At 50.9% G+C, this 27500-nt stretch overlaps 3 protein-coding genes across 3 annotated transcripts in view; 2 read left to right on the forward strand and 1 right to left on the reverse strand.

Moving 5' to 3' along the window:
* The window catches only part of cmss1 (cms1 ribosomal small subunit homolog), a 34344-nt gene extending 24669 nt beyond the window's left edge, over window positions 1-9675 (forward strand). Inside the window, exons 2-10 of the mRNA XM_084451679.1 lie at window positions 6324-6781; window positions 6966-7046; window positions 7393-7525; window positions 7687-7746; window positions 7843-7945; window positions 8149-8209; window positions 8351-8438; window positions 8767-8855; window positions 9277-9675. Coding sequence (XP_084307805.1) covers window positions 6324-6781; window positions 6966-7046; window positions 7393-7525; window positions 7687-7746; window positions 7843-7945; window positions 8149-8209; window positions 8351-8438; window positions 8767-8855; window positions 9277-9360 — 1157 coding nt within the window. The 3' untranslated portion in view covers window positions 9361-9675. The remainder of the gene's footprint in view (window positions 1-6323; window positions 6782-6965; window positions 7047-7392; window positions 7526-7686; window positions 7747-7842; window positions 7946-8148; window positions 8210-8350; window positions 8439-8766; window positions 8856-9276) is intronic.
* Window positions 9676-9912: 237 nt separating this feature from the next.
* On the forward strand, window positions 9913-14969 carry tmem30c (transmembrane protein 30C). Its single transcript, XM_084451797.1, has 7 exons — window positions 9913-10632; window positions 11200-11316; window positions 11604-11711; window positions 12556-12646; window positions 12810-12953; window positions 13227-13439; window positions 14145-14969. The coding sequence occupies exons 1-7, from the start codon at window positions 10441-10443 to the stop codon at window positions 14330-14332; spliced, it is 1053 nt and encodes a 350-aa protein (XP_084307923.1). The 5' UTR covers window positions 9913-10440; the 3' UTR covers window positions 14333-14969.
* Window positions 14970-14986: 17 nt separating this feature from the next.
* The window catches only part of dcbld2 (discoidin, CUB and LCCL domain containing 2), an 18432-nt gene continuing 5918 nt past the window's right edge, over window positions 14987-27500 (reverse strand). Inside the window, exons 4-15 of the mRNA XM_084451796.1 lie at window positions 26418-26469; window positions 26210-26282; window positions 21014-21147; window positions 20602-20642; window positions 20192-20407; window positions 19962-20086; window positions 19054-19201; window positions 18699-18830; window positions 18333-18426; window positions 18135-18184; window positions 17674-17808; window positions 14987-17294 (exon numbers count right to left, since the gene is read on the reverse strand). Coding sequence (XP_084307922.1) covers window positions 16873-17294; window positions 17674-17808; window positions 18135-18184; window positions 18333-18426; window positions 18699-18830; window positions 19054-19201; window positions 19962-20086; window positions 20192-20407; window positions 20602-20642; window positions 21014-21147; window positions 26210-26282; window positions 26418-26469 — 1622 coding nt within the window. The 3' untranslated portion in view covers window positions 14987-16872. The remainder of the gene's footprint in view (window positions 17295-17673; window positions 17809-18134; window positions 18185-18332; window positions 18427-18698; window positions 18831-19053; window positions 19202-19961; window positions 20087-20191; window positions 20408-20601; window positions 20643-21013; window positions 21148-26209; window positions 26283-26417; window positions 26470-27500) is intronic.

A 27500-nucleotide genomic window follows, 5' to 3' on the forward strand; every position in this document is an offset into this window, starting at 1 on the left:
GTGTGTGTGTGTGTGTGTGTGTGTGTGTGTGTGTGTGTGTGTGTGTGTGCGCGCGCGCACGCATGCTTGCTTCTGTGCATACTGACTGTGTACAGTATGAATGAAAGAGTGAATTAATGAATGATTTTTTTGTGTCCTGCCACTACTGTTGCCCATCCCATGAGGGATTATATGACACATCAATAATTAAACAAAACAAAAAAAATAAGTAGTCCTTTTGGTATTATAACCTAACAGAAATACAACACCGGGGGAAACAAAGCAGATATCCTACAAATATCATGTAGGCAGCCACTCATAATTATACGCCCATACATATCCATTATACATACTGCACTATATATACATACAAACATGCACATTAGAACAAACCCTTTACTTGTACATTCCCCTCCTCATCGACCAAGACTTCTGTAGAAATGTAGCAAACGGAAAATGTCGCATATTCAAATAGCCGTTTCAGTTTTCAGTCTTCCATCCGAACACATTAATTTTTTGGATCTACCTTATTAAAAAAAGACGGCCTACAATATAATACAAGATGTATTTAGTTTTCAACTTCCTTGAGTTCACACAGACTGCATGGTGTCTCCTCAGCTCAGACTGCGTGGTCTCTCCTCAGCTGATCTCTCAGATCGTCCTGTCTCAGGTTAAAGGTCAAGTATCCCAGCTCTGATTCGGTCACGTTAGAGAGCGTTTTTTTTTGTTGTTCTATTAATACATCCATGTTTTTTTTCCTAGACAGGCGATACAATTCATAACATGCTTTATTTCACAGAAAGTGGGAAGTTTTGGTTTACACCATACTGCATGTCTGGTTCTGCTCTGGCATCTAGTTGCTGAAAAAAGAATGTCTTTCATGAATACATGAATCTCTCTTTTTTTCTTTACTGTGATGAAGGTCTGTAAACCCATGCTCTTAAGAGGATGCCATGCATGTGATGCAATGACCTGTCTTACAATTACAGTGTGTGGAGGCGTGTGTGTGTGGAGGCGTGTGCGTGTGCGCGTGTGTGCGTGCGCGTACGTGTGTGTGTGTGTGTGTGTGTGTGCCTGCCTGCCTCATACATGGATACTTGTTGTTTGTGTGTGATCGACAGATAGACAGACACTTTATACCCGAGGGGAGATTGTTGTGTTGCAGCTGTAAGGACAATAAACATTCACAATCAGGGACTAATCACAGCAGGAACACAGAATATACTTATCACAAAAGGCTGCAATTAATGCAATTAATAATTGAGTTTTGCATTGTGTGCCGGGGGAACGCGGACCAATCACAAGCATTTATGTTCTCTGAGCAATTTCACTGACGGATACAGGAGCAGATAGACAGCTTACATTTCTCAGGTCTTTGTTCTGTTTATGAAGGTGGCACCACAAAAATGTATTTAAAATGTGAAATATTAATCCTACTTAATAGTCATAATTGCAATACCAGGCGAATAATTGGAATTATCATTTTTCCTCATAAATCACCCAGTCCTGACATTATGCGAAATATCATTCTGCATCTTTTAAAATATATATATAAAGTCTTATCATCTCAAGCTGTACCAAGTGTGCAATACTAACATTATCAGCCAAATCAGATCAAACAATATGGCATGCTGATAAATAATCAACTGAACAATCAACTGTCCAGTTCAACAAACTGTCCTATCTTCCTCCAAGCTGGCTCAGGCCCATCCGTGCATGTGTGCGTGTGCACGAGCGTGTGTGTGTGTGTGTGTGTGTGTGTGTGTGTGTGTGTGTGTGTGTGTGTGTGTGTGTGTGTGAGACACTGTATCTGATGAATAGCCTTCTGTTCATAACAGGATCAATCAGGGACGGTGTTTTGTCTGTAGCAGAATCAGCCCTTTCCTCAGATCAATATATTGATCCCCATTACAAAACAGACGTTGCCCATTATAACCAGTCACCTCTATTGATCGTCCATTAGGACCAGACCGGTCTCCCCTATCTCTTGTAGTGTCCATCCACCCTCAACACTCTCCACCTCCATCGCTCTCTCTATCCATGGGCTGTAAACCCACCGACCTGAGCCAATGTCAGACCAGGTTAGAGAAGGCCCCTCCCTCCTCCAGTCTCAACCAATCAGATGAAACTAGGAGGGGTGAGAGCTCCAGATACCAGGGACTAGGGTTTCCTCATGAACTTGGTGAGGTCTGGTGTTGTGAAATGACCAGCAAGTCTAGGCTATAGTGTGTCCTCTACTGTATCTCTCTTTCTCCCCCCCCTCCTCTCTCTCTCTCTCTCTCTCTCTCTCTCTCTCTCTCTCTCTCTCTCTCTCTCTGTCACAGGCTGTCATTTTCACACTGTCACATGGGTTACAATGTGGTCCCGAGTGAAAAATAGCGTGTGTGTGTGTGTGTGTGTGTGTGTGTGTGTGTGTGTGTGTGTGTGTGTGTGTCTCTCTCCTTGTGGATAAGTGTGTTAAGCCTCTCTGCATTGTGTTGGCCCTGTCCTATTAAACAACAGTCTTTCACATCCTGTAGGGAAGGCAAGTGTAATTGTAAAGCACATTTCAGCAACGAGGCAATTCAAAGTGCTTTACATGAGACATTAAAAGCATCACGACAGCAGAACACCTCTCAAATAACCATCTAGATTAGAATCATGTACGCCGCCCAGTGTAATGTATTACTTTTTAGTAAGCCAACATTGTCATTGAAAAGCCCATCAGACCACCACTGACAGATAATGACAGCTAGTCCATTGGGGGAGTGGTTGGGGGCGGGGTTAGGGGCGGGGTTAACCAGCTACTGTTCCCACCCATCACCTGGCTGTGAGAAGTGTGAACAGCTCTGAATCTTCGAAGCTCTTTTTCTCTGCCTAGTGATTTGAGGTGAAACAACATTCACAGAAGCAGATTTCAGCGTATGGTACATCATCTGAAAGCTGAATCTCTTGAATCGGAATGAATTTCATAATGTGTAAAAAATTAAAACGGAAAAACATTGACAGACATCAGGACCGAACCTCCAGTGGCGGTCACATATTAGCAGTGTTCGGCCTGGGCTTCGCCCTGTCCAACAGGCTAGTTCATTGCTACAGTAGCCTTCGCCCAACGTGTGTGTGTGTGTGTGTGTGTGTGTGTGTGTGTGTGTGTGTGTGTGTGTGTGTGTTAATAGAGAGCTTTTCCTAGTCACCTCCCGAGGCATTATAGTGGAACGTGATCCCTGCTGTCCTACAGGGGAAAACCAGCAGCCTACTAACACACTCCCTGCTCCCACCCCAGTGACCGTGTGGACCAACACACACACACACACACACACAAACACACACACACACACAGGCCTAATCCTAGAGTCAATCACTCACTTGCTGATTCAGCAGCTAAGTACACGCACACACGCACACACACACACACACGCACACACACACACACACACACACACAGTTTCGGCCCCCGCGGCGTGACAGGTTGTCAGAGTGGTCTTTGGGGTCTTAACCGGATTAAAGTCGGGGCGTCTGTCTTCCCCCTCAGCTCTGCTCACGCCGGACCCCCGCGGGCCGCCATCGCTCGGCCCAGAACGCCGGCCGGCGGTACCGTACGAAGGCGTCCCGCCCAAGCCCCGTTCGAGGGGGAGGCGCCACAACCGAGGGGAGCCCCTCCGCGGGCGAACGAGTGAACGCCGGGCGTAGCGCGTGCGTTTAAGGTCAGGTACAAAAATGACGGGGGGGGGGGGGCGCAGCGTGTCGCTACGCCGCCACGGGCTGAACTCATCATGGCTCGGTGACATCACTTGTTCTGAGTCACACATAGAAAACCCGGTCCCGGACTGAGGACTCTGGCCCGGGACGACTCAAGTCCAATATAGTTAAACCAACCCGACTTCACCAATCAAACACTCTGAGCTAAGATGGGACGGAATGCGAGCTGTGGACAGAACGCAGGGGACAGACAGACAGAGAGGACACGGGCGACAGACAGACAGAGGGGACGCAGGCGACAGACAGAGGGACAGTAGACGGACGGTTTTACCTGTGGGACAGAGGGGGCCGTGACGCTCCGTCAGGTTCGGGTTCCGCGTTGCTTCCTGTCGGCTCCTTTCCATCCGGGGCTGTGGGACACGAGCACTTCTCTTTTATCCAACCTTCCCTCCTTCCTCCTCTGCTTCCCCCTGTCTCCTCCTTCAGAGTGGCCTGGGTCTACAGCAGGTGTGTGTTTGAGAGATAGAGAGAGTGTGTGTGTGTGTGTGTGTGAGATCAGAGTAGTGTGAGCTTCTTGGTCCTTAGAGGAAGGATAACCGGGGGCTGGATGAGTGGGATGAGTGTGTGTGAGGGGAGGAGGGGGGGGTGGAAGGAGGGAGCGGATGACAGATGACAGTAAAGAAGGAGAGAGAGAGAGAACGATGGAGGGAAGGGAGGGGTGTGGCCACGGTTGACGCCCCGCCCCCCAGCCCAGCCCATGTCAGGGTCTGACATATGGCTCTGAAGGACTGCATCTCAACGGGACGTCCCAGGTTCAAATACAGCACGGATGAGAGGGGAGAGAGAGATGGAGAGAGAGAATGGAGTGACGTCAATGGAGAACGATTTAGTGAAGGAGAAAAGATGATCACACACACACACTATAGGTGCAAACTCTCTCTCACACACACACACACACTCCAGAGCTGCGATGAGTGCTTGCGATGGAGCCACATGTTTGGCTAATAGACATCAGGGTCAGCTATGCCAGACGTTGTTAGTATGTGCTCTGGATAAAAGCGCCAGTGTGTGACCCTGCTCCAATTATACACACGCTACCGCAAATACGCTGGCCTGTACGGAAGAGCATTAGGGCCAACAACTGAGTTTATTATTTTTTTAAGCTTCTGAGTTTAAAGTCAGAATTTCTGAGAAAAAAGTCAGAAATAACTTCTGAGATTAAAGTCAGAATTTCTGAGATTAAAGTCAGAATTTCTGAGATTAAAGTCAGATTTATGAGAAAAAAAACTGAATTTCGGAGAAAAAAGTCAGAAATAACTTCTGAGAAAAAAGTCAGAAATAACTTCTGAGAAAAAAGTCAGAATTTCTGACTTTAAACTCAGAAGCTTAAAAAAAAGCTGTTGGTCCTAATGCTCTTCCGTAGGCCTGTCTTGACCGCGTTCGCAGCGTTCCGTGATCGCGTTCGTAAAAATCCGAATCCCCGATTCCCGTCAGCTGCGTTTAGCATAGCGTACTTTTACGCGCTGGCGTAAAACTGCAAAAAAACATTAAATGACTGCACACGTCTTCTACTTTCGGACAATATCCAAGCTGACAAAATCCAGCGTACTTTAACAAGGCAAGGCGCAAGTGTAATTGTAAAGCACATTTCAGCAACAAGGCAAGTCAAAGTGCTTAAGTGCAACACATAAAAACGTCATATAAAACGAAATGCAAATCAATTAGTGAATGCTTATCTTCACATTTTTACTTTGTCCTGTCAATTTAAAACCTGACGCAATAGACAAAGACTGAAAACTAGTCCAGGCATTTTATGAGAAAAAATGGCTCAATGGTTTCAACTGTTTTAGTCTCATAAATATGTTATTTATAACATAGGCGTATTTAACCATAACCAACGCCTGGCCTTATTAAACGGTGCATTGCGAGGATTTGCTCCGTCCAATATGGCGTTTTTCAACGAAAACACGCCTGGTGACGGTGAAAAAATCAAGGCGAATTATGACCCATTTGGCGTTCCATAATGACCGACCCGTCCTCGTGGTCGGCGAGGAATCGGGACAGATACCCGGCGTGGAGGGCGGTCCGCGGAGATTGCCCGTTTCAAATTCAACCTTGGGTATTTACAAGCGGGCGTAAGCCTTGTCCCTCCGCTCCCCAGGGGGCCTGAGTATGACTACCCAGCATGGGTGGGGGGGGGGGGGGGGTTGGGAGAGAGGGGAAAGAGAGGGATAGGGGGTGAGGGAGTTGGGAGGAAGGGGGTGAGAGAGGGTAAGGTCCAGAGGAGCTAAACATAACCTGGAATAGAGTGTGTGGACTGTTTTATTAATACATCCACGGTGTGGACACAATACCCGTTGTCCGTGGTGACAATTAATTGTGTCGGCCGTCTCCATAGCGACAACCGCGTCCGATCAGGGCTCCGGTCGCCCTTGGCGCTGGAGAGAGAGTATTCCGGGACGTTCTGGAGAGTTCCGTGGTCTCTGTTGGTGCTGGAGAGGCGATTGCACTAGCGGTGTCACTCTGTGGGTCTGATGTCTGACCTTCCTCCCCATCCCAACGTTAACCCTGAACCTCGACCCTGTACATCTGGGAATGACAGACGCTCTGTCAACCACGTGAGAGGGAAGGTTTCACGAGGAGTCCACCTCTCTCTTGTTTTTCAGGCGTGTCTGACGGAGAGGAGGAGGAGGAGAAAGAGGAGAAGAGACAGACCCTAGAGGAAGGAAAGTCTCAGGAGAAGACGGAGGAGAAGACAAAGAAGAAGACAGGACAGAAGACAGAACAGGAGACAGGACAGAAGACAGAACTGGAGACGGGGGAGAAGACAAAGAAGAAGACAGGACAGAAGAAAGGACAGAAGACAGGACAGGAGACAGGACAGAAGACAGAACTGGAGACGGGGGAGAAGACAGGACAGAAGACAGGACAGAAGACAGGGGAGAAGACAGGGGAGAAGACAGGGGAGAAGACGGAGGAGAAGACAAAGAAGAAGACGGGACAGAAGACAGGACAGAAGACAGAACAGGAGACAGGGGAGAAGACAGGACAGAAGACAGGGGAGAAGAGAAAGGGTGGAGCCACATTGACGCCAGACAAGGCCAAGAAGAAAAAGACCACGCAGGTATGATTAAGGAGGCCGGGGGGGGGGGGGGTGTCCACTCTCTGTTGAGAAGGTGGGGGGGGGGTCCACTCTCTGTTGAGAAGGGGGGGGGGGGGGGGGTCCACTCTCTGTTGAGAAAAAGTATCCAACTTTAAACCCGTTTGGAGATGGGAAAACTGTTTGTGTCTTTCCTTCGTCCCCGCAGAAAGAATGTTTCATTGCCGAGTCCGAGGAGGAGGAGAAGAAGGAGGAAGAGGCGTCTGACAAGCCCAAGAAGAGGAGGAAGGTGAGAGGGGTGACAGGAGGGATGAGGGGATTGTCCAACAGAGACACCCTCTGGCCTGACGAGGAACTGCAGCGACATGCCACACCTTCATACATGCAGTCATTTGCTGTAGTAGATGATGGTTTCTCATCCATTGTGCATAATGTTTTATATTATACTGTAGTGTGTTTTATATCAACTTATATCAGAATGTATTACTTTCTATAAGCTACCTGTTGATACATTATCATACAATACTTGTATGGAGTCACAGTGGCACTACTGTATAATATACATAATATATGACACTCTCTGAGCCTTGATGTGTGTGTGTGTGTGTGCGTGTGCGTGTGCGTGCGTACAACAGAAAAAGACGATCACAGACGTTCTAGCGTCGTCGGAACCCAAAGCGGGCTGTCCTGCAGACCTGCAGAACCTGGTTCTGAAACACTTCTCAGACAACCGCTCTGTCATCGAACTGGAGGAACTCAAACTGCCTGGTGAGGCACCTCAAAGGTCGACCTTTCACCTCTACCTGACCCATCACCTCCTTCCCTCTGACCACATGACCCGTTCTACACGTGTAGGTGACTTCTGTCGACCCAGTAGAGATGCAGTCATTCTCTCTGTGATGGTTCTGTCTGTGATTGGTTGTTCCCAGATTCCTGTTTCCTGTCCAGTAACGACCTGACTCACAGCCTGTCGTCCTACCTGAAAGAGAGTGAGTACAGTCTTCATGGAATACATAGCTAACCTATTTTTACCTAGTAATTACATTACTTTTTATTTTTTAAATCTCTTTTCTCTCCCTGTTCAGTTTGTCCTAAGTGGGCCAAGGTCCAGAAGCAGCACACAGAGAAGAGCGCCGTGGTTCTACTCATCGTCTGTGGCGCCGCCCTCAGGACCATCGAGCTCATCAAGTGGGTCACACGCCTAGTATACTTGCACGTGATTGGCTACATGACTTACCTTCTAACATTATCGTTGATGATCTGAATGTTCCTTTGTTTGGATTTTGTGTTCTGTGTGTGTGCGCGTGTGTGCGTCCGTGTGTGCGCGTGTGTGTGCGTCCGTGTGTGTGTGCGTCCGTGTGTGCGTGTGTGTTTGTGTGTGTGTGTACTAGGCAGCTGACCACCTTCAAAGGTGAAGCAAAGGTCCTGAAACTCTTTGCCAAACACATCAAGGTGAGACAGGAGAAAGGTTTGCATTGTGGTATTACAAGTTTGTTGTGCACAAAAAATTCAATATTTGATCAAAACTGTGTCTTGCTCTCACTCTCCCCCACTCTCTCTCTCTCTCTCTCTCTCCCTCTCTCTCTCTCTCAGGTGGAAGAGCAGGTGAAGCTGTTGCAGAAAGGTGTCACACACATCGGAGTGGGCACACCCGGGAGACTCCTCGCTCTGATTGAGAAAGGTAAGCAGGCAAAAAAGCCAGACAGTTGTCTGTCTGAAGACCAGCGTGTGTGTATGTGCGTGTGTGTGTGTGTGTGTGTGTGTGCGCGCGCGTGTGTGTGTAGAGAGAGAGAAAGGCTGTATGTGTGTGTATTTGGGTGTGTGCAGCCAGTATCAATGCAATTTTTTGAACCTCAGCAGTTTTGAAAGATGTTTTTATTTTTAGTATTTTCAATTCTCATATCAATCAATCACATCAATTGTATTTGATCTAGGATCTCCCTCTCTTGACCCCATGCCTGACCCTGTGTGCCTCCCTGACCTCTCTGTCTGACCCCTGACCTTTGCAGAGGGTCTGAAACTGCCGGCGCTGCGCTTCCTGGTTCTGGACTGGAACTGGAGGGACCAGAAGCTGCGCAGGATGGCGGACTTACCTGAGGTGAACCCGCTGCGCTGCCTCCTGCTGGACAGTACAGGCAGTCGGACACGCCCATGCGCACACACACAGTTATACACACACACACGCGCAGACACACACACACACACGCAGACAGACACACACACACTCAAATACATATACAGTCTGTCTCTGTCTTTCTCCCATGCACACACACACCACTTTTTTCAGATAGATGTAAGTTTTATTACCATTGATTGTAATTTATTGGTTGGTGTGTGTGTGTGTGTGTGTGTGTGTGTGTGTGTGTGTGTGTGTGTGTGTGTGTGTGTGTGTGTGTGTGTGTGTGTGTGTGTGTGTGTGTGTGTGTGTCATTTATTGGTTGGTGCGTGTGTGTGTGTCATTTATTGGTTTGTGTGTGTGTGTGTGTGTGTGTGTGTGTGTGTTTCTCTTTCTCCTTCAGGTCAAGTCTGATTTACTGAAGCTCCTGGATGCTGGCATCATAAATGGCTGTAGGGAAGGCAGAGTCAAAGTTGGCCTCTTCTAACTACACACACTCCCATACACACACACGCACACATAAGCACACACACGCTCACACACACACATACACACACACACACACACACAGACACACAGTCTTACCTGATTTCACACGCTCACACAATAACAATTGACTGATAGTCAAAACTTCAAAACGGATACAGCCCGGCCTCTGGCGTGTCAGATCTCTGGGTACATGAGTTCCAGAGCAGTAACAGAGCACGGATGTTGCCCCTATCTATCCGACCCCACGACCTCTCATCCTGTTGTTGCCCCCCTCTCTCTCTCAGTGTGAAACTTGTACTGTTGTCTTTTCAATTCCCAGAGACCACGCTCGGCCGTCGTGTTGTTTTCCCTGCGTTTGTACCTCAACTCACTCCCCCTGTGGGACGGGGGTTTAAATAAAGTTATTTCGAATGAACTCAGCATCTCTTGTTTGTTTACCCTGACCGGGGAAGTCCCACCCACCGAGCCTGTGAGGTCATGAGTTTACGCCCACCAGGAAGTAACATCTATCACAACATCCTGTTTGGAAGCGCTGCTGGTACAGATACAGATGAACGGTGAAGGGCTAAGAAAAGTTTTGTTGAACTTCTATTGAAACGCAGGCTCTGAAAATAAACCACAAAAAAGTTATTTTTAAGTCCTTAACTGGTGTAAATGAATAAAGGAGAATGTGTGTGTCGGTTGGAGGGAAGCGATAAGGAAGGAAGAAAGAAAGAGAGAGAAAAAAAGCACCAAAGACGGAGAGAGAGCAGGGTTAAAAAAAAAAGGGAAGAAAAGCCGAGGATTGTGGTTAATGAGTAACAGCCAGCCGCTGGTCTCAAAGGTCTCCTCCGCCCCGCAAAGCCTGCTGGGAGAAATCTCTTGGCAGGCAGGGTAGTGCTCGAGAGAGAGAGAGAGAGAGAGGGAGGAAGAGAAACAAAGAGAACAGATAACACCGCTTTAAACGAGACGGCCGGAAGAGAAGAGTGAGCGGATCCCTGTCGTTCGACCCACTGGTTCTCCGGCAGCTGACCCGTCCCCTCCCCTCCCCCCCGTGCGCCCCGTCCCTCCGTACCTGCCCCGCCGCCGGCCCTCGGTCATGGGGAAGGCCAACGCGGGACCCCTGGCCCGGAGGCCCGACAACTCAGCCTTCAAGCAGCAGAGGCTGCCCGCCTGGTCTCCCATGCTTACCGCCAGCACCGTGCTGCCCTTCTTCTACCTCATGTCTGCTCTGTGTGTGCTGCTGGGGGCCTGGCTGCTCGTCACCGTCCAGAACACACAGGAGCTGAAGGTGAGCCGGCCGGGGAGTGTGTGTTTGTGTGTGTGTGTGTGCGCGCGCGTGCAGGGGCTTGTGCCACATCCTTAGTTACAGTATGAGACAAAAGAAACAGCTGTGCACAAAACTGGAAGTTAGAACAAAGGAACGTAGTACAAAGGCTCCATTCAGCGTTGAGGGTCGGCCGCCGTGCGTCCTCTGAACTCCATTAGCTCCCCAAACACTTTCACTATATTCTGTCAAGGGATTGTTCAACAAAACACACACACAGCTATTACATAGTAATAACATGGTAATAGCATGGTAATAACATAGTAATAACATAGTACAGGTAAGACAGCATGTAGATATCTTATCTAGCTATAGATATAGAGGGAGAGGTAATACAGATCACTTAGAGTCCAAGGGTGTGCAGACAACTTGGCGTGGCACCACTGACCAACCATGGCCTAGATAAAGATACTTTATTTTTTTTTACTACCTGCCCGGCCATGCGCAATGTGTTTAGTTGATGGACGAAGGACATGTCCAGTATGAAGTGTCTGTCCCCCCCCCCTCCTCATCCCTCTGTCCTGTCCTCAGGTGGACTACACAGACGCCGGGTCGTGCCGGAAATTTTTAGAGGAGCGTCAGAACGCCAGCCTGGCGTCGCAGAGCTGTACCTGTACCGTGGACTTCACCGTAGATAAAAAATTCAAGGTGTGTGTGTGTGGGTGTGTGTCTTTAGAAGAAATGAGAGGCTTTGTATAGGATGTTCTAACTACAAACAAACTATCAAGTGCAGCTCTGTTGAAGAAACCATCAGTTTGGCTAAGGTTAGTGAATAGTTAGTTGAATGTTCTTTTGAGAGTTAGTAGCGAGACCATGTTCTCTAGTAGACCATCTTGAGGGGGACTCACCAAGTGATACTCTATCAAGCATCGTCCAGGAGTGGGGACCACTGCTGCTACCTGGTAATGATGCGTTTCCTGTTTCCTGTGTCCCAGGGGAATGTGTTCTTCTACTACGGTCTGATTAACTTCCACCAGAACCTCCGGCGCTACATGGACTCCCGAGACGACGCGCAGATGGTGGGGAGGAAGAACCGGCTCAAGGTGCCTCCAGAGAGATGAGAGCCTCTTCATCTGTCCTTGGTTCTGGTTTTCTGTCGACCTCGATCATTCTTCGTTGTGTGGGTTCGTTGTTGTGGGCTCGGGGCCGAGGGGCTATCCTTTCACCACCCCGAGCCTGGGTGAGGGGGTCACCTGGGATATATACCCGGGCACACCTCCAGGAGCCATGTCACCTCTATCATGCTGACTCATCTCTCCTTTGTCCTTTCTGGACCCCTCTTCTTCAACTCTTTCTCTCTCTCTCTCTCCTCCCCCCCCCTCTCTCTCTCCCTCCCCCTCTCTCTCTCTCTCTCTCCCCCCCTCTCTCTCTCTCTCCCCTCCCCCCCCTCTCTCCCCCTCTCTCTCTCTCTCCCCCCCCTCTCTCTCCCCCCCCCTCTCTCCCTCTCTCTCTCTCTCTCTCTCTCTCTCTCTCTCCCCTCCCCCCCACTCTCTCTCCCCCTCTCTCTCTCCCTCCCCACCCCTCTCCCTCTCCCTCTCTCTCCCCCCCCCCCCCCTCTCCCTCTCTCTCTCTCCCCCCCCCCCCCCCTCTCTCTCTCTCTCTCTCTCTCCCTCCCCCCCTCTCCCTCTCTCCCTCCCTCCCTCTCTCCCTCTCTCTCTCTCTCTCTCTCCCCCCCCCTCTCTCTCTCTCCCCCCCCCCTCTCTCTCTCTCTCCCCCCCCTCTCTCTCTCTCCCTCTCTCTCTCTCTCTCTCCCCCTCTCTCTCTCCCTCCCCCCCCTCTCTCTCTCTCTCTCTCTCTCTCTCTCTCTCTCTCTCTCTCTCTCTCTCTCCCTCCCCCTCTCTCTCTCTCTCTCTCTCTCTCTCTCTCTCTCTCTCTCTCTCTCTCCAGGACCCCAGCGCTTATTGTGCTCCCTTCAGATTTGATAAGAATCACCGACCCATCGCTCCCTGTGGAGCTGTGGCCAATAGCATGTTCAATGGTAATGTACCACACGTACACACACACACACACACACACACACACACACACACACACACACACACACACACACACTCACTACAGACACTCACTCACTCACTCATTCTCTTACAGCAGTCACCTAGGAAGATTGGCAATTGAATATGACAATGTTTATTTCCCAGACTCCTTCACTCTTCGGTACCACCAAAAGGGGGGTTCAATCACGGTTCCCCTGTTCAGGAAAGGCATCACCTGGTACACTGACAAGAACGTCAAGTACCGGAACCCGCAGGTGGAGAACCAGACCTTGGCCCAGGTGCTCCAAGGTGCTCATGTCTCAACACACACACACACACACATGCTGAGCTCACACCCTTGTGCTTACAGTACAACAAGCTAAGGTTCCTCAAATGTTTTTTTTTTAAAATGTTTTCATTACAATGTTAACAGATGGGGGGGGGGGTCATATTTTAGCTGTTTGTTTTCGAGGTGTAAACAATGCATACCCGAGGCCCGGGCCGTTAGGGGGACAACGTGATGGGCGGCATGAAACCCCCGGGGTCCCTACTGTCCTCACCCAGACCGGTGTCCCCCCGCAGGCACGTCCCCACCCCCCTTCTGGCAGAAGCCCGTCTACGAGCTGGACCCCCACGACCCCAACAACAACGGCTTCATCAACGAGGACCTGATGGTGTGGATGAGGGAGGCCGCCTTCCCACGCTTCAAGAAGCTCTACGGGGTTCTGAACCGCGCCCGAGAACCTTTCACCAACGGGCTACCGCCTGGGAACTACAGCGTTGACGTCTCCTACAGTATCCTTCAATACAGGGTCTACTGGGAGTTGTAGTTCTTCCTGCGTTCGGGGAGGGCAGCAAGATGTGAGGTTGACGATGGAGAGGGCGTTTAGGAAGGAAGGGATGTCTCTAGTTAAAGGACTACAGTCCCTAAACCTATCCAGTGATACGGAACAGAGGAAAACCAGAACCCAACAACTTTACACTTAAAGGGGTAGTGTGCTATTTTGGACATTTATCCCTATTTGTGGTCTGTCTATCACAAACCTGAAACATTGAGACCCATTTCACTTGTTCCCATAATATTGTTCCAATATTAAGCTAGCTGCAGTTTTTCTACAGGCTCTCACTGGGCTACAATAGAAGTCAATGCGGCGCTTGTAAATGCGTTGGAAAGACTATGATAAATGTGCTTTTCTGAGACGGGAAGCACAGGTTGTAATCTGACCAGATAAACTGCAGCTAGATCAATAAAACAGTGAAATTATGGTCTCTATCTCTTCTGGTTCTTGGTAGACAGACCGCAAATAGGGATAAATGGCCAAAATATCATACTATCCCTTTAACACTACTTATATTGCAGGATTTTATTTCATAATCTGTGTGTAGGATGACGATTTAGTGACCTAATCAGGTAATAGGTCAACTATTTTAACCCTTTGTGTCCCCAGTTTTAACATCAGTGTTGATAGTCCCTGACCCAGCGACCCCCCCCCCCCCCAGACTTCCCGGTCCAGTACTTCCAGGGCAGGAAGGAAGTGGTGCTGACCACGGTGAGCTGGTTCGGCGGGCAGAACCGGTTCCTGCCCATCGCCTTCCTGGTGACCGGCGGCCTGCTCCTCCTGGTGGGCGTGGCCCTCACCGTCATCTGGTGGAAGTTCGGGAAGGACGGGCGAAACATGGAGGAGTGAGGACGGAGAGAAGACGGTGTCTTCGCTGTGTAAATGTGATTTTTTCTGTGTAAATGTGATTATTTATTTCAATGTTTTATGAGAATGTAATGAAAAATGTGACGATGGCGTTTCACAGGGAAATGCAGAACCACAAGCCCGGCGGTGAATTGTCATACGTCCTATTTGACCATATGGTGGCAGTGTGCTGGTGTTAGAATAGTCATTTGTATGTGCTCAGGATTATGTTTCTAGATATGTGTGTTGTGTCGCGTACAATATGTATGTTCCGTTTATAATTATGCCAGTGTTTCTACATGTCATTTTCATAGAAAAAACATGTTAACTCCCACACTCATTTTACTCTGCTTTTATTGTCGATGTTTCGTCTCAGACCTTTCTCAAGACAATAATGAGTGCGGGAGTGTACATGTTTTTTCTATGAGAATGTTTAAGCGGACCAGCTCCCAGAACCATAAACCTTTTTGAGAGAGTGCATGTTGAGAACACTTTTTTTTTTCTACATGTAATTTTGCCTGTCGTCATCTTGTATCTTATGAATCAATACTTTGGACAAATGATGATATTATGCTGAGTGTCAGTGGTTTTATAGTAAACCTTGATCAGAGACTGCGGGTAAACCTTACAGTAAACCTTACAGTAAACCATGTACTTTTTGAAAAGTCTTTATTTCTGCGTCTACATCGGAGAGACAGCCCTAAAGTGAGGTGACGACACGTACCGTTTGAGTACTCTTGATATCCTTCCTTCCTTTGAGAAATCACAGATCTGACATCCGACTGGATAGGTGACAAATGCCATGAGTGACACACGTTTCCACCTATCCAGTCACGTTAGATCAGAGATGACCTCAAGCCAGGGAGGAAGGAAGTTTGTTTAGAGTTTCCAAACAGGACCAGTGAAAACATCAGTTCCCATCAGACCTCTGACCGAGAGCCATCCAGGAAGTGATCACCACACATCCCCACAACAGACACGACTAGTCAAAAACACATACAGTACACTCCTAGGGCTGGTCGTACAGAGATAACTACACACACACACAGACTGCCCTCTCTCTCTGGCAGCCAGACATATACAGACACAGGTAATTGCACACAGATAGTGATAGCCATACAGACATAACTAATCAAAGGACAATGACAAGAATCAAACAAGTGTGACAATCAGAGAAACATGCATTCAAGGACAGTGATTCAGACACGATACACAAACTCCATCTCACTAGTGCCCATAGTATTTCTATGGCCATAGCTATGAACCGCAATCTAACTGACAGACCGACTGGTCACCTCTCGGGTGTCTTTGAGATGGGTGACTGGCTCGACTTTTATTAACCAATTAGCTGTTCTAAGGCTAGGGTTCTGAGCTATATTAGAACATTTAAGTGTGGGTTTGTCGGCTAGACACTAGCTCAAACTGAATCAACTGACAGTGTCCAATCAGCGTGCATTAAGAAAAGATAACATATTAAGCAAGGCAAAATTTGGTCTCACATAAAAAAAACATTGAAACATTATTCTGTACTGTGGGCAGCTCCGTTAGGTCGGCCATCTTGGATTCTGCCTCTTCAAGTCAACAGTCGGATAGATCCTCAGTATACCTGGCAGTGTGTGAATCTGACCAACCTATCGCAACCTGCACCTGGACCTACAGCCGTTTGTGATTGGCCACCCGCTGGTGTCACTCAAGGCAAGGTGTCCGTGACAGTGTAACCATGACAACAGTGCAACCATATTGTTTTATTTGATTCCATTTCATTTGGAAGCCGATCTGGAAATCATATTCTCTTCAGATAGTGGTTGGGAACGTAGTATCATTCGTGTTTTTTTGCGAGTCTGTCCTTTTCAGCAGGTTTTCAAAGTAATAAAAATAAATAGGAAATTAAATCATTTGAAAAACTTTGAACACAGGTTTATGATAATGATTTCACTCCAGACAATGTACATAATGTGATTTAGGTCACAGATCGAGAGGAATATGAATTTTTAAAAAGCGCAGATGTAAAGACCTCAGTCCTCCACTCCTAGTGTACCGTATTAGACGAGTTTCGAGGGACCATTGTTGCTACAACGTTTCTACTCTAAACTACAACTGTTGCTCTTTCAGAGTTACATTGACACATTTCAGTACAAGACGGACAACAATCACAGTTTCACGCAGAACATAGAAATTTAAACACACACACAGAGGGAATAAGCTTTGCTGAAACAGTAGTGAGCTCTCCTCACTCCTCCCTCTCTCCCTCTCTCTCTTTCTCTCTCTCTCCTCCCTCTGGACATTCATCTTAGTGTTTTCAGTGATAGGACTGTGGTATGGCACTACCAGCTCACTAGGGCCATGCACATACAGGTAGACAGACACATACAGACATCGCCATGGCGACCAGGGCAATGGCAGTGTTCTCTTCAGACTCACTGGGCCCTGGGGCTCTCATAGGTCCACACACTCCCTAGTCCTCCAATCACATTCCTCTCTTTGTCCCTGGAGGGTGCACATTGGTTTAGGGCTTCGACAATCAAAGTCCAAGCCCCTCCCCTTCAGCTCTGTCCCACTGGCTTCTGGGAGCTACTCTGAGGCACCTGATAGGTCAGCTCCTCAGTGGGTGTGGCCTGTCCAGTGGCACTCTTGGGCGTGTCGTACGCAGACCTCCCAGATTGGCTGCTGTCTGTTCGTGCCAGCAGGGAGGCGGGCCCACGGCCCATGAAGCTGGAGACTGCGGTTGGCTGGCTCATGGATGAGCTCCCTGATAGGTGACTGGCGATGTCAATCACGATGGGTGTGGCGTACTCCGCGCCGGAGGCGGGCAGAGGCTCGGCGTAGGCGTGGTAGATGTCAGGGGATATGGGGGCGTCGTACAGGTCGGGGTGGGTGTAGCCCGGGTCTGACCCCTCCTCCGGCTTGAAGGTTGACCTCTGACCTAGTGTTGTCACCACGCCGCTCACCAGGGGCTGAGCGTACTCTGGAGCGAGAGAGAGAGAGTGAGAGAAGGTGAGGCATGGATCACTCTAGTGTGTGTGTGTGTGTGTGTGGGGCTGAGCGTACTCTGGAGCGAGAGAGAGAGTGAGAGAAGGTGAGGCATGGATCACTCTAGTGTTTGTGTGTGTGTATGTGTGTGTGTGTGTGTGTGTGTGTGTGGGGCTGAGCGTACTCTGGAGCGAGAGAGAGAGAGTGAGAGAAGGTGAGGCATGGATCACTCTGCTCTGTAGCTGCTCTGTAAAGCACTTTGATTGAAAGCGCTGTATAAATATAATTATGATTATTATTATGTGAGTGCGTGTCAGTGTGTGAGTGCGTGTGTGTGTGTGTGTGTGTGTGTGTGTGAGTGCGTGCGTATCTACCTGCAGGTTCGGCTTGTAGCCCAGGGACAGTCACTCTCCCTCTGAGCCGGCCCACCTCACTGTTGCTGTAGCGCACCGACTCATCTCCATCTGCCATCTTGGATGGCAGCAGCTGCTTCATGCTCTTCCACCAGTCTGGAGGAGACACACACACACACACACACACACACACACACACACACACACACACACGGACACACACAGACACACACACGTGTAAACATCCCAGACAGTAAAAGGTTAGGTATGCATGTTGGATACCACTCTGTGGTTAAGATAACGGAAAGAATGTAGTGTTGAATAGTCCAAGTGTGTTAGTGTGTGTGTGTGTGTGTGTATATATATGTTTGTGTTTACCTGTGTGTGTGTGTGTGTGTGTGTGTGTGTGTGTGTGTGTGTGTGTGTGTGTGTGTGTGTGTGTGTGTGTGTGTGTGTAATATACTGTATGTCAGTGTGTTTACCTGTGCGGTCCCAGTGAGGAAGGTCATATGCTCCCTCTGAACTCTTCTTCCTGAGGAGAGAGAGAGAGAAAGAGAGAGAGAGAAACAGAGAGAGAGAAAGAGAGAGACAGACATGAAGTTGAGACAGAGGGAGTAGTTCACGGTCTCCTCAGAGAGCAGTAATATGCCCAGAGGACAGGACAGCAGAGAGACACTGACCTGCTCCTCCAGTGCCAGGCACACACCACGGTCAGGACGAGGGCGGTCAGCACCATGACCAACACTGGCACTAACACCGTTGCCAGGGCAACGTCTGCACAACAACAACAGCAACAACATTAGCATCAACAAAAAACAAAACATTACATTACAGTCATTTGTTCTTAATTGCTTGCCTGGGTAAATAAAGGTTAAATAAAATAAATTTAATTTAATTAAATTTTATCCAAAGCGACTAACAATAATTGCATTTGACGTAGGAAAAGCCAATGTACTGCGAACACCCAGGACAGATAAATACCCACATCAACAACCACACCCAGGACCATGACTACGTTCTCACCCCTCTGAAGCACAGATCCCTACCGTTGCTGGTGTGGGGGGGCATGGTGGTGTTCCTGATGTCAGGGGTGTGTGTGGTCCTGTCGGACTGCGGGGGGCCGGGTGTGACCACGGGGGGAGGGGGCGGCCGGGGAGGCTGGAAGATCCGTGGCCTCGCTGTCCAATGGGAGACGAGATGTCAGGGAGGGAACAGGAAATGAGAGGTGAGGGGGGGAAAAGGAATGAATGTTTAGAGCCATGCTACAATATGATCAACTTCAATGGACAAAAAACGGAGATATCAGGTCATTGGTTGAATCTCTTATTTCTAGAGTCAAAACTAGCTGCTGATAGGACAGTCAGACTTCTTTCCTGGCATCTGATTGGTGGATTGCCTTACCTGCATGGAACTGGCAGCCCAGAAGCTCCAACTTGAGGGCGATTCGCTGGTGCCAGTGGGTGGGGCTTATCCTGACAAACCGTGCCTCGATTGGTGGGATGAAGTTGTTCCTGACCTCATGCAGATAGTTGGTGTTGCCTTGGAGGATCTGGAAACACAACAACAAAAGCACACTTTTAACTACACACAGACACAACAGGGACTATACACAGAGGAACCGCACTGAACAAAAGCTACTATTTGGTTAGGGTTATGGTTTGGTTAAGGTTTGGGGTGATAGGTTACGGTTATGGTTTTTGGTCTGAGGGTTATAGTTTGTGTTATTGTTGGGTTAGGGTTGGCGGCTAGATACTAGTTAGCTGAATATCTGTGGAAGCGTCTCCACCCCTGTGCCAACAGAGTAAGATTTCCTCCCAAACCTAACGTTACCACCACTGGGCCTGCAAACAAGCCTAAACAAGGGAGAATGTCGAATCTTCATTGTTCTGAACCAGACGCAGCACATGGAATGCGAGTGCCGACTGCTGAATCGAAGCAACAGTCGCGAACAGATAGACCCTCCAGTGTATTTCCCTGATAGCGGAGCTGCTAGAAGACGTTCCTCGTTTCACTGGTCGCCCGGTCGCTCTCTCTCCGTCAGTCTCTCAGTCCGTCTCCATCCATATTTAATGGTGACTGTGCCTCGGGCAGCACTTAGCCCAAACCACATTACACACTAAAAGCCACTGGCAGTGAGGGCTGTTGGGGTTTCCATGGAAACTATGAGTGACCCCGCCCCCCACTCTCTCCCCCTCTCCCTCAAACCAAGTGCTCCTCTCTGCGTGCTGATAGGACAGAACTGGACGGGTAACAGAAAATACACGGGCCAATCAAAACTACCGAGACGGATAGTGGGAGGTTCCTCTTACCTTGTCTTGAGTAGAATCTGCGTCCCGATACGCCCTCCAGTGCTGTCCGTCATGGCTGTAGAGGACCCGGTAGGCTGAGACGTAGAACTGGTACTCCAAGAGGGTGGAGCCTGTGGTGGTGATGCCTGGGTGGGAGGGAGGGAGGGAGGAGGAGGAGGAAGAAGAGGAGGTTGACTTGGAGGTCGTTTGTGTGTGTGTGTGTGTGTGTGTGTGTGCGCGCGCGTTCGTACCTGTGATCCTCTTCTCCTTCTTCAGGTCCACCTGCAGCCACTGGTGCTGGTCGTTCTGAGCCGACGCCCAGGGAAGCCCCGCCTTCTTCAGGCGTGCCCCGGACACCCCCCACACGCTGGGCTGGCCAATCACATCGCTCCATTCCCACACTGAGGTGGCAGAGAGCTGGGAATCCCTGATGACGCCCGACTCCAAGCCTAGCGTCCCATAGCAACCTGAGAGGGAGGGAGGGAGGGAGAGAGAGAGAGAGAGAGAGAGAGAGAGAGAGAGAGAGAGAGAGAGAGAGAGAGAGCGAGAGGAGACAGAAAGAGAAACAGAACAGATCAAAAATGCTACAAAGTGCCCATGTGTAAAGGTTTAAGTGTAGTTGAGACGGTTTGTAAAAAGCTGTTGGCAGGCTGAAGCTCACCACTAGTCTTGAAGGTGAACAGACTGTTAGACAAGGGACCCCTGAGAGAGAGAGAGAGAGAGAGAGAGAGAGAGAGAGAGAGAGAGAGAGAGAGAGAGAGAGAGAGAGAGAGAGAGAGAGAGAGGACATGAGTGATGGGAGGAACAGTTAAATAATAGAGACTAACAGCACTAGAGAGAGTGGAGGAGGGGAGGATGGAGGGACAAAGAGAGAAGGCAGAGCCAGGAGTGAGGCGCTGGGAAGAGAGTGATAGAGGGAGTAACAAGGAGAGAGAGAGAGAGAGAGAGAGAGAGAGAGAGAGAGAGATTGAGGGATCCAGCCTGGGAGATAGAGAGGGCGAGGAAGAGAGGGAGGAGATGAACAGAGAGAGAGAGAGAGACGGAGAGAACCGAGCCAGCTGGCTCGTACTCACCCTGTCGAGGTGACGTTGTTGGCCAGCGAGCCCTCGTAGCGCGGGATGCCCTTGCTGCTCACCACGCTGATCTGACCCCCCTCCGAGTTGGACACCACACCCGCGTGGATGGCTGCCACACACACCGGGGATGACTGGAGGAGGGAGGGAGGGAGGGAGGGAGGGAGGGAGGGAGAGAGACAGAGGGTACATCAGTTCATGAGAGTTTTAAACAATAGCATCAAACACAATATGTGATGGATAGAGAGAGAGGGAGAGAGAGACAGGGAAGGCGGGGGGCACTCGGGATATCAGAGATCGTCAGTAGTCATTAACATTCCAATGTGAGACCACCAGAGAGACTAGACAGAGAGAGACAAGTAGTGAGAGACAGAGAGAGAGAGAGAGAGAGAGAGAGAGAGAGAGAGGCAGACAGAGAGAGAGAGAGAGGCAGAGAGAGAGAGACAGACAGAGCGAGAGAGGAGAGAGCGAGAGAGGCAGAGAGAGAGAGAGAGAGAGAGAGAGAGAGAGAGAGGCAGAGAGAGAGAGAGGCAGAGAGATAGAGAGACACAGAGAAAGAGAGAGAGAGCAACCCTGAACCTCCTGCCCTCAGCTGGCAGACTGGCGGTGTAGTAGAAGAACAGATAAGAGGGAAGAGTCACAGTGATGTCACTTCCTGCACAGGGAGCACTGACGGGCAGCATTGTTCGGGCACCGCTTTTGATGGTGACACCGCGGCCGCATTCCAGACCGAGTGACTCAACGCCTCGGCTAAGCGGCCCGGTTCCATTCCGGCGGTCAGGGCCCTCGTCAGGCGCAGCTGGGAGCGAGAGAGGCGGTCACGGTTTTTACTGGAAGACCATAACAAGAGGGTTTCACAGCTGACAAGACTGTGGCTGACACAAAGGCGACCCAGCCTGCGACACACACACACACGCGCACGCACACGCACACGCACACGCACACGCACACGCACACGCACACGCACACACACACACACACACACAGACCACAGAGTGGAGGCATCCGCAGGCGTTGGAACATTCGCCCTTCTCAGCTCGGTTCTCAAACCTCCCAAAAACACACACCACATCCCAAGCTGCACTGCTCCAGACCGCTAACACAACACACAGCTCGGCTCCAAACCACCACGCCCCTGCTCTCAGTGCACGCACGCACTCTCACACACACACACGCACGCACTCACACACACACGCACGCACGCACGCACGTTGTGCAAGTTCACACTTTACATGAACTAGTTCAAAGTTCACAAATTTAAAAATGAACCAGTTCAAGTTCATTTTTTATTTTAACACGCTGCTCCAAGCTATTATTTTGCCCCTTATCCATCCATCCATCCCCAGCCCCCAATCATGGCCACAGCCCTTTAGAGAATCATAGACAGCGATTACTTTAGAAGTTTTACAAATTAAAAAATGTCTCAGTAGTTTCCTATTATGCAGAAAGTGAAGCCAGAGGTGCAGGAAATGGATACTGGTAGATTGCATCTATACTGTCTGTATTTATACTGCATAAACCAAATTATTTTGCAGCAGTTCAAAAACATAAAACACATTCATATGCTTGGGATCCTGTACCAACACCAGCAAGAATGGTGAGAAGAAGGAACCAGGCTGAGGTAGAAACTAAGGCTGTGTCTGTCTGCCCCTCCGTCAGGATCAGAACCTAACTTTCCTCCCCCGATACCTCCCCCGATACCTCCCCCGATACCTCCCCCGTTACCTCCTCCGTTACCTCCCCCTATATCTCCCCCGTTACCTCCCCGATACCTCCCCCGTTACCTCCTCCGTTACCTCCCCCGATACCTCCCCCGTTACCTCCCCCGTTACCTCCGATACCTCCCCCGTTACCTCCGTTACCTCCCCCGTTACCTCCGTTACCTCCCCCGTTACCTCCGATACCTCCCCCGTTACCTCCGATACCTCCCCCGATACCTCCCCTCCCCCTTACCTCCCCCGTTACCTCCCCCGATACCTCCCCCGTTACCTCCCCCGATACCTCCCCCGTTACCTCCCTCGATACCTCCCCCGTTACCTCCCCCGTTACCTCCTCCGTTACCTCCCCCGATACCTCCCCCGATACCTCCCCCGATACCTCCCCCTCCTCCGTTACCTCCCCCTCCTCCGTTACCTCCCCCGATACCTTTCTGTTACCTCCCCCGATACCTTTCCGTTACCTCCCCCTCCTCCGTTACCTCCCCCGATACCTCCCCCTCCTCCGTTACCTCCCCCTCCTCCGTTACCTCCTCCGTTACCTCCCCCGTTACCTCCCCCGATACCTTTCTGTTACCTCCCCCGATACCTCCCCCGTTACCTCCCCCGATACCTCCCCCGTTACCTCCCCCAATACCTTTCCGTTACCTCCCCCGATACCTTTCCGTTACCTCCCCCGATACCTCCCCCGTTACCTCCCCCGTTACCTTCCCCGTTACCTCCCCCGTTGCCTCCCCCGATACCTCCCCCGTTACCTCCCCCGTTACCTTCCCCGTTACCTCCCCCGTTGCCTCCCCCGATACCTTCCCTGTTACCTCCCCCGTTACCTCCGATACCTCCCCCGTTACCTCCGATACCTCCCCCGTTACCTCCCCCGTTACCTCCCCCGATACCTCCCCCGATACCTCCCCCGATACCTCCCCCGTTACCTCCCTCGATACCTCCCCCGATACCTCCCCTCCCCCTTACCTCCCCCGATACCTTCCCCGTTACCTCCCCCGTTGCCTCCCCCGTTACCTCCCCCGATACCTCCCCCGATACCTCCCCCGATACCTTCCCTGTTACCTCCCCCGTTACCTCCCCCGATACCTTCCCCGATACCTCCCCCGATACCTCCCCCGATACCTCCCCCGTTACCTCCCCCGTTACCTCCCCCTATATCTCCCCCGTTACCTCCCCCTATATCTCCCCCGTTACCTCCCCCTATATCTCCCCCGATACCTCCCCCGTTACCTCCCCCTATATCTCCCCCGTTACCTCCCCCTATATCTCCCCCTATATCTCCCCCGATACCTCCCCCGTTACCTCCCCGTTACCTTTCCGTTACCTCCCCCGTTACCTCCCCCGTTACCTCCCCCGTTACCTCCCCCGATACCTCCCCCGTTACCTCCCCCGATAGCTCCTCCGTTACCTCCCCCCTCCCCCGTTACCTCCCCCCTCCCCCGTTACCTCCCCCGTTACCTCCCCCGTTACCTCCCCCTTACCTCCCCCGTTACCTCCCCCCTTACCTCCCGCCAGAGTGAACGTCGCTCATGTTCAGCAGCTTCAGACGGGGTGCGTTCAGCTCACCGTTCATCAAAAACACAAGCGCGTTCTGTGAACGGCGCTCTTTAAGTGCGTTCATGCACACACGCGTACACGCGCAAACACACAATACACGCGCAAACACATACATACAAGCACAGCAAGTGAAAAAATTCCAGAATGAGAGAAAGAATGAGAAAGGGAGATTCCTGAGGTGAAGGTGGATAATGGGTAAGTGTATGGTCAGGGTGGGTGTGTGGGTGTAGAGCCTGGGTGGGTGGATATGGATATGTGTGTGTGTGTGTGTGTGTAAGGTCTGGGTGGGTGGATGGGTGTGTGTAGGGTCTAGGTGTGTGTAGGGTGTGTGTAGGGTCTAGGTGTGTGTAGGGTCTGTGTGGGTGGATGGGTGTGTGTAGGGTCTAGGTGAGTGTAGGGTCTGTGTGGGTGGATGGGTGTGTGTAGGGTCTAGGTGAGTGTAGGGTCTGTGTGGGTGTGGGTGGGGTGTGTGTAGGGTCTAGGTGTGTGTAGGGTCTGTGTGGGTGGATGGGTGTGTGTAGGGTCTAGGTGAGTGTAGGGTCTGTGTGGGTGGATGGGTGTGTGTAGGGTCTGTGTGGGTGTAGGGTCTGTGTGGGTGAGGGTGGGGTGTGTATAGGGTCTGTGTGGGTGTGTGGGTGAGTGTAGGGTCTGTGTGGGTGGGGTGTGTGTAGGTTTCCCTGGGGCAGCTTGGTGGAGACCCCATCCTGATACTGGGTGTTGTACACGTTGTCCCTCCATGGTAACAGTCATGTTTGGGTGTAGGAGAGAGAAAGAGAGAGAGAGGTGGTGGGATATTGATAGTCTAGTTTACCGCTACGTAACCTCCAGCACTGCTTACACACACACACACACACACACACACACACACACACACACACACCCACATACACACACACGCACACAGACACACGCACACAGACACACTCCTAACAAACACACGCAGAGTCTAGCCTTCATACATTCCCTGCAACACATATGTGCACTCTCACACATATATACACACACACACACACACACACACACACACACGCCCACACGCACGCGCGCTGCTCAGCGCCCTGTTGCAGCTGGACTGGATTAGAAGTCCATTCCAGCGGCCAAACAATTAGCTCACCTCCCCCACACCTCCCAACTCTTCCCCTATCATATGCCTCTGAGCACCCCCTCCCCCCCCACACCCACCCACTACCCCGTCCCCCGCCAGGCCCCTGACCCTCCCAAGCATGAGGTCATCAGCCAGGGACCCAGCCTCCATGACCTCACGCCCACGCCCGGGCCACTGTGAGGTCATCTGCACGGGACACACATACCATGGACCAGGGGCCCTCTGTTTACACAGGACTTAAAGGGAGAGAGAGAGAGAGAGAGAGGGAGAGAGAGAGAGAGAGAGAGAGAGAGGGAGAGAGAAAGAGGGAGAGAGAGAGGGAGAGAGAGGGAGAGAGAGAGGGAGAGAGAGAGAGAGAGAGAGGGAGAAAGAGAGAGAGAGAGAGAGGGAGAGAGAGAGAGGGAGAGAGAGGGAGAGAAGAGCCATAAAGTGAGTCACAGACATGAGTGGACCTCCGCGAGTTCCTGTGGGGTAGTGATGGGCACTGATGAGTAGAGAGAGAGAGAGAGAGAGAGAGAGAGAGAGAGAGAGAGAGAGAGAGAGAGAGAGAGAGAGAGGGAAGGAGGGAGGGAGGGGGGCAGAGGGCACTGCACAGTGTGAATCACCTGGGAACTTTGTGCGCGATACAATGACTAACGCAGGCATGCGCAAATGTGCAAAAACACGCCCACACCCGCCCGCCCGCCCACACACTCTCTCACACACACACACACGCACGCACGCACACACACACTCTCTCACACACTCACACTCTCTCTCACACACACACACACACACACACACACACACACACACACACACAGCCCCTGTACTCACATCTCTGTAGCCGTGGGGTATGGTCCCAGAAATCTCTCCGAAAGACGTCAGACACCCCGCTGGACAGTATTTACTGTGGGGTAGACACACACACATTTTCAACATTTTGAAATATTAACACACACACACACACACATCGCTAGAGAGAAATGGGCCATCCCAGACTCATCTGAACACACGGACGCACGCCGCACACAAACACACTCACCTGAACTCGGCCTCGGAGAAGTGAATTCCTTTGTCCAGACATGTGATGAGATCTGAGAAGACGAACACAGAGCAGGTCAGCTGAACGCTCTCTCTCTCTGGACACAGGAGGTCTCAGGCCTGATTCATACTCTACGGTAACGTGGCTGTGAACGTGGGCTCTACGCAAGTATTTGGGTTCACTCTGAGCGCGTGGGGGTCACAGCCTTGCGTCAGCGCCCCTTATCGGTTCGCGTGAAATAGCACCTGCGCTCGCGTAAAGTTGAACATGAGCATGACACACGTTTCTACACAAGGATGTAGCGTAGCGTAGCTGTGGTGCGCAGCCGAGCTTAGCTCGCGCTAGCATAGCGGGCCTTAACGGACCTTCACACTCAGAGCTAGAAGGGAGTGACGGACCAATCGGAGAGAGAGACAGATCGGGTTCGAGGCTGCCGGATATTTCTTGGAGATCTCCAAAGCCGGGCTCCCATACAGCAGTGAGACAAACTGTCGTTCTCAAGATTCATTGCGTCAAATCTGGATAGGCTCACAACGAGACGGACGGACACACACACACACACACACACACACACGGTCATTGTGGGGCCAAGCCACGGAGACTGACTGGGAGAGCAGAGGGGGAGGGGGGTGGTTCTGCCGGGGTCCGGCTCAGACATGAAAACATGACTGATGACCACAATCCTTTCCGCCGTGGTTAAGGGATGACATGGAAAGGTTGTGGGGGGTGATGGAAAGATGGAGGCAGAGAGGAACTTGGGCCTCCAACGTCTCCCGTCTCCCCTCTGACCGACACGAGCGGCCCGGCCGACCGAGCGGTTGAGTCGGGGTGACGTGTAACCGCGGCAACCGCCGGTCGCCGTGGCGACGGCATCGACCTGCCCGGCTGAGCAAACCGAAAACCCACTTCTGCACGCGCGCACACACACACACACACACACACACACACACTCACTCAACCCCATTTACAAAAACAGACAAGTCGCTCGTATTGATTGTGCTGTTTGTGTTTCCTGGTGTAAGATGCAGCCAGATGGTCTGCCCATCCCTCCTCCCGGCCAGCCTGGTCTGCCCATCCCTCCTC

This window comes from Borostomias antarcticus, assembly GCF_949987555.1.
Source record: "Borostomias antarcticus genome assembly, chromosome: 17".
NCBI classification, from domain to species: Eukaryota; Metazoa; Chordata; class Actinopteri; order Stomiiformes; family Stomiidae; genus Borostomias; species Borostomias antarcticus.

Coding starts and splice junctions, on each gene's coding strand:
- tmem30c (XM_084451797.1), top strand. CDS start 10,441: ATGGGGAAGGCCAACGCGGGACCCCTGGCCCGGAGGCCCGACAACTCA. Junction 11,317..11,603: donor CCGTAGATAAAAAATTCAAG/GTGTGTGTGTGT, acceptor CCTGTGTCCCAG/GGGAATGTGTTCTTCTACTA. Junction 12,954..13,226: donor CTTGGCCCAGGTGCTCCAAG/GTGCTCATGTCT, acceptor GTCCCCCCGCAG/GCACGTCCCCACCCCCCTTC.